At 39.9% G+C, this 18,270-nt stretch overlaps 1 protein-coding gene across 1 annotated transcript; it reads right to left on the bottom strand.

Moving 5' to 3' along the window:
• Positions 1-1,779: 1,779 nt before the first annotated feature.
• On the bottom strand, positions 1,780-17,437 carry LOC118827790 (RLA class I histocompatibility antigen, alpha chain 11/11-like). Its single transcript, XM_036599261.1, has 5 exons — positions 17,273-17,437; positions 8,763-9,023; positions 4,962-5,228; positions 2,053-2,331; positions 1,780-1,971 (listed from the first exon to the last, which is right to left on the bottom strand). Exons 1-5 carry the CDS (start codon positions 17,331-17,333, stop codon positions 1,850-1,852), a joined length of 990 nt encoding a protein of 329 aa, XP_036455154.1. The 5' UTR covers positions 17,334-17,437; the 3' UTR covers positions 1,780-1,849.
• Between the last annotated feature and the right edge of the window lie 833 nt (positions 17,438-18,270).

Below are 18,270 nucleotides of genomic sequence, written 5' to 3'. Positions count from 1 at the left end.
TTAAAAGTTAATTAATAAAGTTGTTTGTGTAACGTAAGCAGTTCTGACTCTTCACTGAGTCGATTCAGAGCCGTTCATCATCTGCTTCTTCATCTCTCTCCTAGAAATCCAAGCACAAAATGACCATTACTGTAGAAAATATATTGATATGTTTAAGATTATTATTATTATTATTATTATTATTATTATTATCATAATTTGACAGTTATTTCATTGAATTCAGTGATTCTATTATACAAAAACAACTAAATAATTCATTTTTAATGTGATGTAAGATTCATAAACGCTCACTTACACACTCGGGAGGTTCCCAAACACCTGGGGGAGCCTGATAGGCTGATGATGTAGAATACAAATTAACATCAAAATTACACCAAATGACATCATCATATGTACAGTGTCGTGTATAATTATGCAGTAAAAAGCTCAGATCCGGATCATCATGTCATCCTATCTGACTACCATTATAGTGGGTCAGGGATTACATGAGGGCTGTGCAGCACCACCATGGCAGCACACTAACTGATGTGTCAGGCACGTCACCACTATCACACTGGCTACATAAAGACAATAGCATATTAGCATGCAGTACTTTTTCCAAATGAACTGTGTCCCACTACAGTATAATAATCATATTATAGCCCATTGCTGACAGCAGTACAATCACCTTTCTGCACAAATCGACACACTGTAGTGGTAAAAACAAAACTACAGCAACATTAAACACACATTAAAAAGAGATTAACACAAACCCAACAACCAGTACAACACTTCCTTATAGAGCATCCACTACTCTGATGAGATATACAGGTTTACAGAACCCTCAGGCACATCTTTTTATATCTAGAACTTCAGATTCAAAGTACATTCACAGGAACACCAGATCAATGTAAAAAACAACAAAACAAAACTCTGAAAGCTTGACCAGGTAATGGAGGACGGTGGAACAGTTGCTAAGCAGTGATTGCAGGAGAAAATGTTGTGACGTTTAGGGATGCTGTGGAGAGCAGAGAGGTTGAAAATAGTTCATTTTTTGTTGGTCTGCTTGTAAAGCTCACATCACGATTCAGAACAACTGTTCAGATTTTTTCATAATTGCTCACTGGGGCTCAGGCCACAAAACCCACTGGATGATCTGGGCCTGAAAAAGAAGACCAGCTACAAAAGTACTACAGAAGTATCACTTAGCAGTAACCTTAACAAGCTTCAGTTAGTCCAGAACTCTGCAGCCAGAGTTCTCAGCAAAACCAGGAAATTTGACCACATTAGCCCAATTTCACATCAGCCCTACCAGTCTGTGTTCGGGACTCAGACACAGCCTCCATCTTTAAGTCTAGGCCTTTGGTTAATTTGTTTTTCTAACTATGTCCCTCTCATCCCCCCTCCCCCCTACCCACTTCCCCCTCCCCCTCTCTTTCCCTGAGCTAAGCAGCTGCCTGTCCTAAGAGGGTCTGACCTGAGATGCGGCCGGCGCACTGCACAGTGGTGTTAAACTGTATCCACTTATACTGTTTTGTGTCTGTCCTCTTATCCGGTGTCGACCAGAGGAGGATGGGTTCCCCTTTTGAGTCTGGTTCCTCTCAAGGTTTCTTCCTCCTTTTGAGGGAGTTTTTTCTTGCCACTGTCGCCAAGGCTTGCTCACTGGGGGCTCGGACCCGGATTCTTTGTAAAGCTGCTTTGTCACAACATCTGTTGTAAAAGGTGCTATATAAATAAATTTGACTTGACTTGACTAGCAGAGCCTCATTACACATTCAGATTAGTATCTGGTCCACATTCACTGGACTGTGTTAACATCTGTAATCCACAGTTAATCTTCAGTTAGTAATCCAGTGGTGTTGGGACGTGTTTATTTCCTTCTCTTACCAGACGGCTGCTTCTTCTTCATCCACACAAAAACTCCAACACTGATGATAATGAGAACAGTCGCTACTGCAGCAATGATGATACCAAGTGAGACTCCACCTGAAACTAAATTGGTTAAAGATCATTATTATTATAATTGGCCTCATCAGTGATTTTAAAACTGAAAATACTTCTTATTTCTCTCACCGCTGTGATTAATCACTGGTAGCACCATCTCCTTCTCCAGGCTGCTGTGCTGAATGATGCAGGTGTAGCTGTGTTTGTTCAGCTCCTCAGGTGAGGCAGTCAGAACGCTCCTCTTCTGGAAGGTTCCATCCTGGTTGGGTAGCGTCTCTCTGAGCTCCACGTCCTCATGCAGATCCTCTCCATTCTTCTGCCAGGAGATCATCACTGCTTTGGGGAAGAAACCTGTAGCATGACACACCACTGGAGAAGAAGAGTCCTTCTGGAACACCTCAGGAGAGACTGGAGAGAGAGAGAGAGAGACAGAGAGAGAGAGAGAGAGAGAGAGAGAGAGAGAGAGAGAGAGAGATGGGTAAACATTAATAATAAATTAGGACATTATGACAGGTATTTATCAGTGTGTTATGTTTCACTGGTGTTTCTCAGGTCTGTTACTGATGAAGACTAATGATCACACATCTCATCTCGTCTCATGACTGTCTGAACTACAACTGCTACCTGATACCTACTTCAGGAAGCTCTTTACTGACTGCAGCTCTGCATGTAACACAGCTGCTCCTTGTAAACTGGTGTTAAAGCTGAGTGGTCTGGGTCTGTGTAGCTCCATCTATAACTGGGTACTGGACTTTCTGACCAACACACAGCAGGCAGTGAGATTTGAAAATATGATCTCAGCCACACTGACTTTAAGCATGGGCACACTACAGGGGTGCTGCATCAGCCCCCTGTTATACAGCATGTTCACCCATGACTGTGTAATCAAACACAACAACAGCAAAATTATGAAGTCTGCATATGACACTGTGACACTGTGACTGGACTCATAAACAATGAGTCTGCCTACAGGAGGAGATACAAGATCTGTCTGTAATCAGTTCAGTCAGTTCCAGTAATCTGGAAGTGAGTGTCACCAAAACCAAGAAGCTCATTGTGGACTTTAACAAAGGATCAAACAGAGAATATCAAACTCCCATCTCTTTTGTCCCTGAACACCAGCAGCGCCCTCAAAAAGGCACAGCAGTGAATGTTCTTCTTAGCTTTTTGATAAGCACATCTGTTATGGTTAACGTTTACTGCTGCACCTCAGGACACTTATGCATCCCCATGCCAGATGAAGTGCATCATCTCCGATGCCTCACACCCAGTGTATACATGTTGCTGAAAATGAATGGGACTCTATGGGAAGAATGAGGGATGAACAAACAACATGTAGGGGTGCGGGTCACTGTAGCTGTGAATTAGAGCTTGGGGACCTGTGCTGAGCAAGTACATGCATTTTGTTGGCTGTCAGTCAAAGGAAAGTATGTGTCTTGTTTGAGGGTGAAAATGAATGGGACTCTATGGAAGGAATGAGGGATGAAAAACGATACATAGAGGAGTGCAGGTCAGTTTGGCTGTGGATTAGAGCTTGAGGACCTGCCCTGAGTGGGGACATTGTGTTCTCTATTGGAGAAATGAAGGATGGAAAAAAAGGTCAAACTGATGAGTGCAGGGAAAAACCTCTGCAAAATTCCATTGTTACTCAGAAACCATGCATCAAAAATCTGTATACAAGCCTGAATCACACAATCAGACCAAGCAATCAGGAGTTGGAACGGTGTTGATATCTCGAAACCTGCGGGATGAGTTACAAGACAAAAATCCGGCAGAAAAATGAAGAATAATAAAAACTTGAAAAAAAATAATATAAATCACATAGCAATATAGTTGCAATGCACAACCATAATTATTACTAGCTTGCTAAAAGACTACTGTTACATGATTGACAATGAAAATCTGTGAGTTAAACTTCACCTGTAATCATTCAGTAAATGTAGCTACTTCATCCAGAAATATATAGTGCAACAATTGAAGAAGAACGTTTCTCAACATAAAGCAACAAAGACTTTTTACTTTTTATCGTCTACGATACATAATATCATTATAAGATTCAGAGAATCTGGAGAAATCTCTGTATGTAAGGGACAAGGCCAAAAACCAGTATTTGCTGGCTGTGATCTTTGGGCCCTCAAGCAGCACTGCATTAAAAACAGACATGATTCTGTAGTGGAAATCACTGCATGGGCTCAGAAACACTTCTGAAAACCACTGTCTGTGAACACAGTTCATCACTGCATCCACAAATGCAAATTAAAACTCTAAAACCCAAAGAAGAAACCAAATATAAACAGGATCCAGAAACACTGCCACCTTCTCTGGGCCTGAGCTCATTTAAAATGGACTGAGGGGAAGTGGAAAAGTGTCCTGTGGTCTGACAAATCAAAGTTAGTCAATCTCCTTAGTTCTCAAAGCTTACAGAGTGTTGTTAAAAGAAGAGGTGGTGAAACACAGTGGTAAACATGCCCCTGTCCCAACTTTTTTGGAATGCATTGGTGGCATCAAATTCAAAATTGGTATATATTTTTCAAAAAACAATAAAATTTCTCAGCTTCAACATTTGATATGTTGTCTTTGTTTTTTTTTCTCTTTAGTCTTCTAGATGTTTTTTTTGATACTATGTAAAGCCTCCTTGGGTTTATGAAAAGCACTGTATAAATTTAACTTATTACTTATTTTTATTATTATTGTTATTATTAATATTATTATTATGATTTGTAGTATTTTCCTTTAAAAATATGGTTTAAATGATTTGCACATCATTGCATCCTATTTTTATTTACATTCTGCACAGCGTCCAAACTTTTTTGGAAATGGGGTTGTAGAAAAACCTACATTGGAAATCATTTCTGTCAACTTCAAGTATGTAAATGTAACAGAAGAACTACTGGCTTAAAATTATGATTAGCAGCAGAAGATTGTTATAAAGGGAATTAAGGGTGTGTTGGTGGAGGATATGGGTCAGGTTTAGCTCAGGACCCCAGTAAAGCTAAGATCAGCACAGTAACAGAAACAGATCAGCTCACACACTTTACCTTTCCTCTCCAGAGTGGATCTGCCATAACCCACATACTTCTGTAACCACTCGATACATTCAGTCTCCAGAAAGGTCTTATGGCGTGTGGCTTTAGGTGTCGTCTCCCACTCCTGTTTTATAATAACAGCTTTATCATTGGCTGCTGTCCATGTCACAGTATTCAGATCCAGACTGAGGAAGTCTTCTCCATCATAACCAAACCGGCTGTATCCACTCTTAGTTCCATCATCATCACAGCCACACGTCCACTGCCATGTGTGAATCCCTGCAGAGACAAATATGAACTTATCACACTGTCATCTTCCTCTCACTCTTCATTTAAACATCAGTAGGACAAAAAAAGTGTATTTACCACTTACTTTGTTATTTTAATTTTTGATTTTCTATTTATTAAAATATACAAACTATGTAATATCATTCATATTATTTAGCTTTTTTAAATTAATGTAATTTTTGCATGTATTTATCTTATTTATTTATTTATTTATATATTAATTTATGTTTTGTAACGTTTTTTGTATTTTTTTCATATTTATATTTTTCATTTTGTCACACCTCCCTCCTGCATGGCTGGAACTACAGCCGACACAGCCGCCTCAAACTACAATTCCCAGAACCCCTCGCTGATTCACATGACTTAGGACTCCAACAGATCAACCTATCAGCGCTCAGCTTCACCAGATTTCTGATTATGCACACCTGTTTTCCTCTGTATTTAAACTGCCTGTTTCCTGAATCCCATTGTCAAGTATCATCTCTACTATAAGCATTCTGAGCAGTTCTTTCTTGTCTGTTTGCCTGCTACTGTGTATGACCTGGTTTCCATCTCAACCTTCCCTTTTGTCTAGTTTTGGATCTCTGGTTTTTGGCCTCTTGCTCTCGTTTCCTGACTGTGATTTTGGATCAACCCTTTGTTGTTAAAGATCTTAACTCAAGCCTCGTCTGTGAGGGTCTGGTTCTGTCCGCCACTGATACCCATCTGCTACTGCAGTTTCTCCAGATCTGGCTATCAATTTTGTTATTTTTTGTAGATTTTCTGTGCCTCTGAGTTAGAACATGCATAGAACCTTTCCAGGAATGTGAAGGAGGCTAAAAGGACTCAACAGGCAGCATCTTATGCAGCAGTCAAAAGAAATTCTGAAAGATGAGAGGTTAATGAAAAATATCAGTGTGGAAAAGGTTTTAGAGTCATTTCTGAGGCTTTGGTACTCCAGCAAGTCATAGTCCACAGTCGCTTGGCCAGTTTCAGCTGTGTCATCGTGCCTCTAATTTCCCAGTACCATTCGATTTCCCAATGGCCTACCAAAACACTTCCAAGAGCACAGTGACGACTCATCCAGGGAGTCACAAAAGAACCCAGTTGAATATCTAAGGAACCTCAGGCCTTACTCGCTTCAGATAAGGTCAGCCTTCATTCCACCATCAGAAAGAGACTGGACAAAATGTGTCCATGTTAAAGCTGCAGGGTGAAACCAACTGTTAACCAAGCGGAACATAAAAGCTCATCCAATATTTGTTGACCCCAAAGCTTTTAGGAATAATGTGGACGTCACATATCCATTCATCTTGTAGCTGATCGCCCTCTTCCTCTTTTACTCTCAACTGCTCCAAGCATAAAGGTCTTTTTCAGTGAATTAGTTTAGACTATGTCCAAAGTAACAGCTCAGTTTGGCTGGCTTTGAGTGATGGGTGAGACTTGATTTAATCGGAGATCCATTTGTTTGTTTATTTGTTTTATTGTCATCTAAAGTTCTCAGCAACAACAAAGGCATCTATATGTTTCCTGTATCACTTGTTTATTGTCCAGCTTTCACGCTCATACAGAACCACAGAGTAGACCACAACCTGGACAATTCTGATCTTTGTCTGTAGAGACAAATATTTGTATAAGATCTTTCTAAGCTCCTTCATTCTTGTCTGCTGAGTGCCAGTCTGTGTCGAATTTCTTAAGTCCGGGATCCTTTGTTATTAATAACTGATCTGAGTGGGCAGCCTTGTCTTACTCCTTTGCCAGCATGTAGCCAGCCTGTTTGTCCATTTTCTGTTATAACTGGGCAGTAAATTGGAGCTGAGCGCTCACAGACATCAGAATATTATATAATTTTTTTTTCTTCCATTGGATTTTTCTAAAACTGGACATCTATTTAATGGACAGTAAGCCTCAATGTAAGGACTTCACTAAAGGAGTACGGTCTAAAACTGTTAAATGTGATTTCACTCAAGATACAGTTGTTTTATCCTGCCTCTAATTTATTAAATATACAGAATATACAGCTTTAGTTGATTTGATCTCTTGTTCAATTGAAATATCTATGGTATTCCAAATCCATGTAAATATGAAGATGTTGAAGAAGGAAGAAAAAAAGAGACGATGATGTGCTCATGCCAGTGATAGCTGCATAAATATACAGTACTGTGAGAGACCAGACATACAGTATTGTCAGAGACCACCCTTCCATGTATTCAAATTCCAGTCAAAACAGCCAATGAGTACATTCATTTTTTCAGCATCATGAAAAAAACACAAAGATCTATTTAACTGAAAATTACACAGAAGCCTCAACAACTAATTATAATAACATATTTATCAGTATTCAGTGAGTCACTCTTTACCTTTTTTACAGCTTCCATTCTTTTCAGAAGACTCACTTTCAGTTTCTCCAAGAAATCTGCAGACACACCTCCAAAGTGCTTCTTACAATTTAAGCAATCCCAAAATACACTATATTGGCAAAAGTATTCGGTCGTCTGCCTTCACATGCATATGAACTTGAGTGACATCCCATTCTTAATCCATAGGGTTTAATATGATGTCAGCTCACCCTTTGCAGCTGTAACATCTTCAACTCTTCTGGGAAGGCTTTCCACAAGGTTTAGGAGTGTTTATGGGAATTTCTGACCATTCTTCCAGAAGCGCATTTGTGAGGTCAGACACTGATGTTGGACGAGAAGGCCTGGCACTGTTCTTGAGCTAATCTGAAGACCACATGAAGTTTGGAGGTCTGTATTGATTGACTCTGCAGAAAGTTGGCGACCTCTGTGCACTATGCACCTCAGCATCCGCTGACCCTGCTCTGTCATTTTACGTGGCCGACCACTTCGTGGCTGAGTTGCTGTCGTTCCCAATCGCTTCCACTTTGTTATAATACCACTGACAGTTGACTGTGGAATATTTTATTGTACTGAATACTTTTGGCAATATAGTGTAACTGACTGATGGTGATTCTTTCATGTCATTAGTGTCATTCATACGACCAACTGTTACTCCCAAAGATCTCAAATTTAGACCTTCAGTCCATAAAACATCACTCCACATCTCAGATATCCAGGTCCTGTGTTCTGGTGCAAATTTTCTTTTTGTCTACTTCCTCTTTTCAGTAATGTCTTCTTGATCAGCTACACATCCTTTCAGACCCATAGCGCTGAGTCCTCTTCTCACAGTGGAAGGATGGACAGAAACACCTGTGGATGTTTTCAGATCTGAAGCAGCTTGATTTTCTCCTCTCTCTCAAAGATGAAAGCTTTAAGTGCTGTTTATCTGATGGGGACAGTTGATGGTGGTCCTCTTTTCCCTGTAGCTTTTAATCATTTTACCCCTTCATGTCTATTCTTCTCAGATATATCTCCTTTAGCCATTTTACGTGCATATGAGAGAGAGGTGTGTGAGGCGGCTGAGGTAAATAGCTTGTACATTATGGCTGTTTTAACTGGACATTAAATGAAATATAATAAAAGGGTCTCTGACTGTTGCACAGTGCTGTATATACACAAACATGCATATATGAATGCAGACACATACCTTCAGTGTGACTGAAGAGCTGCATTGTTTTATTTATACTGTCTTTGAAGGCTTTCTGATAACGATGTGCTTCCTGTGTTATTATGTTCCAGTGCTCTTCATCTGTATAGTTCTTTATCCACTCTGCCTTCAGGGTCATGTTCCTGCTGTTACTATCATAATACCAGCCTTGAAATCCATCCGACTGACCGACAGCAGTGAACTCTGGGAAGCTGGTTCCTGGTGTGATGCCAGTGAAGAAGAAGTCCAGAAAGTGGGCGACTGTAAAGATAAAAAACGATCATTTACATTATTTCTCAGACAACTATAACTGGAAATCAAAGGCTGCTGCGCTATTTAAAAGATAATAATAATAATAATAATAATGTGTGTGAGAACTTTAGAAAGTTAGTTACCATGCTGCCTTAAAATTCTTAGTTAAGTGAACACATAATAAGTTGACAGAGCTGTTAACGTACTATTAGATGTTCAGTTAACTCAAATTTAAGGCTGTCTAGTAACTACAGTCCTGCTCACCATTATTGGCACCCCTTCCTTTTTTGCATAACCTGTACAATATCTTCAGAAATAAATGTAAATGTACCAAAGTTATATCTTCAGGATTTTTTAATTGGAGGTCCAAAGTAATACAACAAAAAAAACATTGTTTTTCAACTTGCATGTTGCAATTTTAAAGAAGAAACAGAATAAACAGCATGTGCAGCAATAAAGGCACCACTTGTTAATATTTGGTTGCACACCCTTTGGCTGTGATGACAGCCTCCAAACATTTCTTGTAGCCATCTATAAGCTTCTTGCACTTCTCAGCTGGTATTTTTTCCCACTCTTCCTTTGCAGTTTGTTCAAGCTCTTGAATGTTTGCAGGATTCTTTTTCCCAATGGCAGATTTCAACTCACCCCAAAGATTTTCAATGGGATTGAGGTCAGGACTCATTGCTGGCCATTTTAAAACAGTCCATTTTTTCCTTTTAAACCATTCCTGTGTACTTTTGGATGTATGCTTTGGGTCATTGTCTTGCTGGAATACCCATGATCTTTGGCTCAAACCAAGTTTTCTTACACTGGGTAGGACATTTCGCTCTAAAATCTCTTGATAATTCTCTGATTTCATGATTCCTGTGATACGGTCAAGGCCTCCAGTACCAGACGCAGCAAAGCAACCCCACAGCATTATGGATCCTCCACCATGCTTAACTGTTGGTAGGGTGTTCTTTTCCTTATAAGCTTCATTGCGCCGTCTGTAAACAAACTGTTGCTTTGCATTGCCAAAAAACTCTATTTTTGTTTCATCTGTCCACAAAACATTGTCCCAAAATGATTGTGGTTTGTCAAGGTACTCTTTGGCAAAGATCAGTCGTTCCTTTTTATGTCTTTTCTTTAGCAATGGTTTCTTCCTTGGCCTTCGCCCATAAAGCTCTGCATGGTTTAGTGTGCGGCGTATGGTACTTGTTAAAACCATGACCCCAGACTGTTCCAGGTTGGCCTTCAGTTCTTTGGATGTTTGCCTTGGTGTTTTTTCCACCATTCGCACCAACCTTCGAAGACTTCTCTTGTCAATTTTCCTCTTTCCCCCACGTCCAGGGAGGTTCTTGACAGTTCCATGCTTGGCAAACTTCTTAATAACATTGTGCACTGTTGAAACTGGGATACCAAGGTCTTTGGAGATGGCCTTATACCCTTTGGAAGTCTTGTGTTTGCTAATAATAGCACTTCTGATGTCCTCAGACAGCTCCTTTGTCTTCACCATTGTAACAAATGAACATGGCCCAACGTATGGCTTTTTAAAACCCTGAAGTCATCATTCATTGGATAATTCATGTCACATGGGCACTGAATTTGTCACAGGTGATTATCATTCGCGATTTACCACAGGTGAGTGAAAATGTGTTTCCATACTAATTTAATGTAAAGGGTGCCAATACCAGTGTCACAGCAAGCTTTAGGTTTTTTCTGTTTTTCCCTCACATTGTTCTTTGTTTTAAATTGTTGTTTATAGTTTGCTCTTTTGTTTTAAATATGAGTGCTCTATACAAAAAAAAACTGTTTCAGTTGATTAATTTTTTCAGGGGATATTCCACAATATCTACTTAAACTTCATGGGTGCCAATAATGATGAGCAGGACTGTAAGTTAATACACTAAGTTTTTTATGCATTTCTTTATTTTTTGTTTTTACAGTGTGTTCCTGAACTGATCACTGTGATTTCCAAATAAAAAAAGTTTAAGCAACAAACACACTATTATTATTATTATTATTATTATTTCATTAAATATATCATCTTTCTTAATTCATATATTTTGATATTTATAACATTAATATTAATCACATATTCCTTTCTGATATTTTTAAATACCCCAATTCCAAAAAATACAAAAAAACAAAGAAGAAAATTCCTAACAATTACAATAGGTGCAACTGCAGTGCTTGGACCCCTAATAAGAATTCTTTTAAGAATTACAGTAGGGTTCCCCTAATAACAAATCACAAAGTGGAAAACTGTAGTTTCCTTCTTAAGAACTGTGGCGGTCGAGAGGCGGAGTCTCCGCTTAGGCCCGAGCACATGATGTGTACTCCGCCTGTGATTGAACACAGCTGTGCTGAATCAGAGGAGGAGCCTTGGCTCTCTCTGCAGTGTCTCTACAAGATGATGGCCTGTAAGCCACACAACAGAGACAGAGACATTGACTTTCAAACACCTTTAATAAACCACTCCCCCCCCCCGTTCATGAGGTTCAGAGATATATCCCCCATATACATATATATATACACTATATTGCCAAAAGTATTCGGTCGTCTGCCTTCACATGCATATGAACTTGAGTGACATCCCATTCTTAATCCATAGGGTTTAATATGATGTCGGCCCACCCTTTGCAGCTATAACAGCTTCAACTCTTCTGGGAAGGCTTTCCACAAGGTTTAGGAGTGTTTATGGGAATTTTTGACCATTCTTCCAGAAGCACATTTGTAAGGTCAGACACTGATGTTGGATGAGAAGGCCTGGCTCACAGTCTCCGCTCTAATTCATCCTAAAGGTGCGCTTGCTGATGTAAGGCTTAGATGCAGCTGCTCGGTCTGTAGCGATTGACTCTGCAGAAAGTTGGTGACCTCTGTGCACTATGCGCCTCAGCATCCGCTGACCCAGCTCTGTCATTTTACGTGGCTGACCACTTCGTGGCTGAGTTGCTGTCGTTCCCAGTTGCTTCCATAATACCACTGACAGTTGACTGTGGAATATTTAGTAGTGAGGAAATTTCACGACTGGACTTGTTGCACAGGTGGCATCTGATCACGGTACCACGCTGGAGTTCACTGAGCTCCTGAGAGCGACACATTCTTTCACTAATGTTTGTAGAAGCAGTCTGCAGGCACAGGTGCTTGGTTTTATACACCTGTGGCCATGGAAGTGATTGGAACACCTGAATTCAATGATTTGGATGGGTGAGTGAATAATTTTGGAAATATAGTGTATATACCGCTTGCAACCGCAGAACAGCAACTCTATAGCAGATGTCTATTTGCCTCTGTCCCCGCTCTTGCACAGGGAGATACAGGACTGCAGCCCTCAGCCAATGCTGTCCATGGGGTAGCAACCATGGCCATTTAGATGACCTGTAATGAACTTTCTCCACCCCCCCTCCCAATTCCTAGCCTTAACCTCTTCAGTCCCTAACCAGACCCATAAAAATGTCAGCCCCGTCCTACCCCACTGTACTCCACCTGGCAGTGTTGGCAGAGAACTGTCCCTAGTACATGGTCCACACCATAAAGCCTCTGTTTTGTCCCACTTTAACTTTGCTGAGGACGCCTGCTCGTAGACTCTCACAGAATCTTCTAAAGACACATCATGTTGCTCATGTCATATAACCCCCTGCCCCCCTCATCAAATACTTTTACTCAAATGTATTATTTTGCCAAAGGATGCTTTTCCTGCCATGCACCGTCAAATTAAATATGGATACAGTGTTAGCTAAAATAGATGCAGCCATTCCTGTGCTAAACATAATCCAATGTACAGTTCCAGTCTCCACCCATAACAGTAATCTCCCTCCAAGAGAGGGACCGCAATAACTGATTCAGTTTAATAAAGAGCCCCACTCTATCCGTCCCTCTATCTGGGGCATATGCATTAATAAAAAAAATATGATCATAAATCCTTGCTTTTTATCATAAGAAAGCATCTCACTACTATTTCACTTGTGGACAGTACAGTAACTGTCAAAGACAGGGAAAAGAGAATAGCCGCGCCTGCATTAACATTAGAGCAATGACTGAGAATAGATTCTCCTTTTCAGCGTAAACCCCAATCACTCTCTGTATCTGAATTACTGTGTGTTTCTTGCAAGAAACATACATTAAGCTTCTTTAGGCAAAAGACACAGTACAGCAGAAAACGAGAAAAGCAGACAGAAGAAGCCCTTTTCCCGTGGGCACTCTGTTCACACATTCGTACAGTCAGAGCAGGTCCTCGTACCAGTCTTCATAGGTTTGGCTTTTCGGACTGCAGTTACATGTTTCTTCAAATGAAACCGCTGTTGCCACGAAAGAACGTCATAACCAGCACTTTTCTGGACCTTTAACAGTGAGCATCTGCACTTATCTAAGTCAGGAAAGAAATCACTAACTTCTACAGGCCTACCTTTAGTTTCATCCAAAAACGAGTTACATTGTTATCCACAATGTACAACATTTCACTGCTGAACTGACTGACCTCAATATCAGACACCTCAGATGGCCTGTCCTCCTCATCCATGTCCTCCTCCACCGACACAACCGACTCAGACTGCGACTCACTGACACAGACCCTGCAGTGCTACACCCCTCAGAGCTCGGCCCAGCCACCTCACCACTGTCCACTACAGCACAACCCTCACCACTGACCTGAACACCAGCTGCACGCTCGGCCTGACCAGCCTGCTGCTGATCCCCCTCACTCTCCTGAACATTCTCCACCACCAAACTTCATTCAATTCATTCACTCACCTCCACTCCATGGTACATCTCCTGAGCCAAGGATGTGCTCTCACCCAGGTCATGATGAGCTTTATGTGCGGGGTCCAACCCAGCAGCCTCAGCAGTCCCACTATGTCCAGCCTCAGTGGAGGCCTGGATCTCCTAAGCTGATCTCTGACCCTTACGTGGGCACAGAAACCGCGTGCGTCCGATATTACCGCATTCACAATATCTTAGACTGTCAGTACTAGCAGATACCATGTATGAGCTCAGCGGCATCAGTGCCCCTTTGCGATTAGCTCATTAGAAATAAACAGCAGGACAGTGGAGATGGTGACCTTTGTAGCCAGCGTCTGAGGCGGAGACACAAAGGTCTCCAAAACCCAAATACCGCTCTCAACCAGCTGATTGATCAAATGCTCATCTTTAAGAAAGACGACCACAGTTTATTCATTCATGAAGAGGAGTATATTTACTCATCACCAACTTTTTCGCCCACTGCTAAAAGCATGTCTTCTACTGTAGTTTCAGCAGCTGGGACACATCTAAATCCATTAGAAAGGGGCAGAGAGGGCACCATGGCCCCCTCACCACACACAGCAGCAACACTCACTACAGTGAACAGCAACAGTCAGAGAACAAAGTTAAAGAAAGATACAAATAAAAGGGAAAAAGTGAAAACACTCCAACACACCACAGCTCCCTCCCACACAGCACTCTCACACTGCCCAGCTCCCAGCATGCAACAGAGAGAGAGGGAGAGAGGGAGAAGGGCAGAGAGAGCCTCGAGGATTTCTAAAAAAAAAGGCACAGTTGTCTCTGTGTTGGGAGTGTGAATGAAGCTCTGTGGAAGACTCGCGCTGGTGTTTACGTGTCTGAGCCTCATCTGGTTTCCCAGTCAGGGTGGGCGGACCCCTCCCCTGACCAGATATTGGAGGGTGTTGATCTCAGTTGAAATATGCAGCTTGGGCTGATGAAAAACTGCATTCACCCTTTCATGTTCATCCCACATTTATAGAGACTCTGTGTTCAGACGATGGAAATAACATTATTAAATTATTGAAGTAATAAATATAAGATGATGAAGGTTTGTCCACTCATGAACAGTGTCTAAAAGTATTCACTCCTTTGGAAGTTTTCATGTTTTATTATAATAGACCTTTGGATCACAGTGGGTTTAAACAGATTGTGTCAATGTGAAAACAGATCCTCTTCAAAGGGATTTTAATTCATTACAAATATAAAATACATAAGGAAATACACTTTTAGTCTCTAGAAACAGGCACAGTTAGTTTCAAATAAAACATACATTTAAGTAGTGAATTCAGCTTTTTTAAATTTTCCATTTCTCATTTTTAACAATAAAACTGCAAATATTATGGACAAGAAGGTCCCGCTTTTTAAACACTCGGCCATGAATGACCGCAGGTTTTTTACAAAGACCACAACGTAAGAAGAGAAGTGGATGATAACGTCTTAGGCAGCGGCCACATCAATAAACACAATAAACTCATTGTGTTTATCAGACACGTGCCAGGAAAGATTGGATTAAAAATAAAAACAAGGACTGGATTGTCTGGACTAATACAAATATTCACCATAATTCACGTCAAACACATTCAGGCTATTAAAATCACTGTAATCTTCATCTAATAATAATGATAATAATAATTATTATTATTGTCATTATTATTGGCAAATGTCTGTCATTGTGGGAGGTAATAGAAGGTAACTTGTGTATCTATGAAAGCACCATTAATGCTGAAAGACATCACATTTTGGAGCAACACATGATGCCTTTTAGACATCGTCTTTTTCAGGGACGTCCATTCTTATTTCAACCTGACAACACCAAGCTACATTCTGCACATGTTACGACGTCATGGCTGTCTAATCAGAGAGTGCAGGTACTAGACTGACCTCTCTGTCTCCTACTGAAACCGTGTTGTGCGTTACAAATTGCAAAATATAATAACAAAGGCCCTGTATGGCTGTACATCTGAAGACTTTAATAACTGACGAAAAGGCAAAAAATGACACTCTAAATACAAATTATGAATAAAGATTGTTTGCAAAAAAACATTCCTGTATTGCAAAGCTTTTTAATAATCTAAGTTTTGGATGCAAGCACAGTTGGGTACATCTACACTCCCATAAAAAAAAGGGCCAATCCCAAAATCTAATGTTTTGTACTGATGATTTTGAACGGTCCGGATTTAAACCCTACAGAGAACATTTGGTTTCACATTTAACACAAACTAGCTTGACAATGTTTTTCAGCTGTTTGAAGCCGTCAGTGCTGAGCGGAAACCACATTTACCCCCAGACTTCAACATTAAATGGAATCAAAGGGAAAAGCTCTCCTATGGTCGATTAATCTATCAATTTGTTTAATGATTTGTTGTTACGGCCATTAAAACCTTAATGTTTTGCTGTATGCAAGCACACCATTCAGATGTAGGACACATGAATCAAAGTTGGTTTGGAGTCAATATCTCGAAAACTGCTGGAGAAGAAACGAGTAATAATAAAACGTAAGGACAACAATAGTGTGTTTGCTTCACACAATCACATTAATTATTACTGCTGAACATTACAGGCTGGAACATCGTCCCAGTCATACTGATGATTATAGCTTTTACAAACTCTGAGTACGCATTCCCAGCAGGATCAGAACAGTCAGGACATTTTTCACCACTGGAATTGATTACAGAAGCCTCCCACCAGAGGCAGTAACAGGAGCCTTCCTTTGGTTAGATGTAATATGTAATGTAATGTAATATTCATTTGGTTTCTGTACATATTGATTCATATTCTGTACAACAAAAAAATAGTATCTAGATTTAAGATACAACATGTTCCTTCATCTCCAACTGTGAACCTTAAATCAGTTCCCCAGGGAAAAAGTAATTGTACAATTTCGTAAAATAATGTTTTAAAACAGAAGAATAAAATATAAGGCTGGAATCGAGACAGAGTGTACAGAATCAGTGCAACCTAATAAAATATAACTACATTTGAATACAGTACAATTATGTTCTCTAACTAAAAATACTGAAGATGTACAGATGAATGCTCCACCACAGTGATGGTTTAGTACCTTTTTTCCTGAGAGTGCAACTATTATAGTAATATATTATAATCTAAAATTACCGTAATAGTGATTCGTATCAATATTTAACTGCTGAAATCTTTATCATTATCAGTCATTAGATAACTAATAGTCATTTACAGTGGGGTAACATGATATTTTATCGACATCAGGCAGGCCTGGATCATGAAGTTATTGCCCCAGGGCACGTCTGTTTGGCTTTTTTGGTTGTGAGGTTTCTTTTTTCATAGCATTGGTTGCTTGAGGACTTTGCAGCACCATGATGGAAGCTTACTAACCACTACAAATGCATATTAAGGAGTTTGTTTGTTTTTTGGAGGAACATTTTTGAACATTCTAACCAAGCTGTGTAATCTGTGATATACAAAAATAGAATCAGGTCATTTAGTGGTCTAATTTACAAGCAGGGAAACTGTTCAAACTCAACTTTAGCCTTTGGACTGACCTGCTGAGGTGAGATGAAGAGTGAAGATGAGGAGCAGCAGGGACTTCATGATGTATCCCATCTCTCACTGCGGACTGGAACCACAATGTTTATTAATAAACTCCTTAATCCGCACAAAATGACCAGTCCATGTCTTCAAGCTCTTAGAGATCTTTTTGTTTTCTGCTCTGGAGACTCAGCAGGAGCAGCAGGGGGAGTTTACACACAGCAGACTGAGATTTAGGGACTCTGGAGCTCTGACCAATAGGAAATAAGGAGGAATCATGAGCCACTAAGCTCAGAGCCAAAGAGGGTGTTAAACTCGAAAGTGAGACTGCAGAGGAGGATCTTATATCTCTGTCCCGCCTCCTGCAGCAAGTCTGACCTCAGCTGATATCACAATGCAGAGATTAATTATTATAGCTTTCAAAGCTGACCACTCAGCTGAATGACCCAGGTTAGCTATGATAAAAGGCATATGACAGTAAAATAGAGACAATTATAGCTTATTAATCAAAATTGTGATTATATTGATTACACAATTATGCTATATAAGTTCTTTTACTGGTATTATTATTATTATTATTATTATTATATACTAAAAATAAAAAGGATCTTTTTGAAAATACATTAAAAATAATTTTAAAAAGTATAAAATGTAAGTATCATTTTCGCAAGTGTTAATTTAGGGGTTATGGTTTGGGACAGACACCTCCTAATAGAAAAACCCTAGAAATGATAACTTTGTATATATTTGACTTTGTATATATATATTACTGTGTCAATTAACCCCTTAAATGCAAGGCCTAAAGTTTTATTACACACTTCTATAACCTAAGAATTCACACTTAAAACGTTTCGGTCTTCAAGGGTTCTTTAGCAAAGAAAATGATTCTGTATAGAACTATGAACACTCAGTGAACCATTTGCGTGATTAAATGGGTCTCTGCATGGTGAAATGGCTCTTCAGACTGATGGAGAATGTGCTGTAGATGGTTTTTGATAAGGGTTCTATACAG

Source organism: Colossoma macropomum, unplaced genomic scaffold (assembly GCF_904425465.1).
Source record: "Colossoma macropomum unplaced genomic scaffold, Colossoma_macropomum, whole genome shotgun sequence".
Lineage (NCBI taxonomy): Eukaryota > Metazoa > Chordata > Actinopteri > Characiformes > Serrasalmidae > Colossoma > Colossoma macropomum.
Note: the sequence above shows the minus strand (reverse complement) of the source record. Positions and strands in the feature narration are given on the sequence as shown.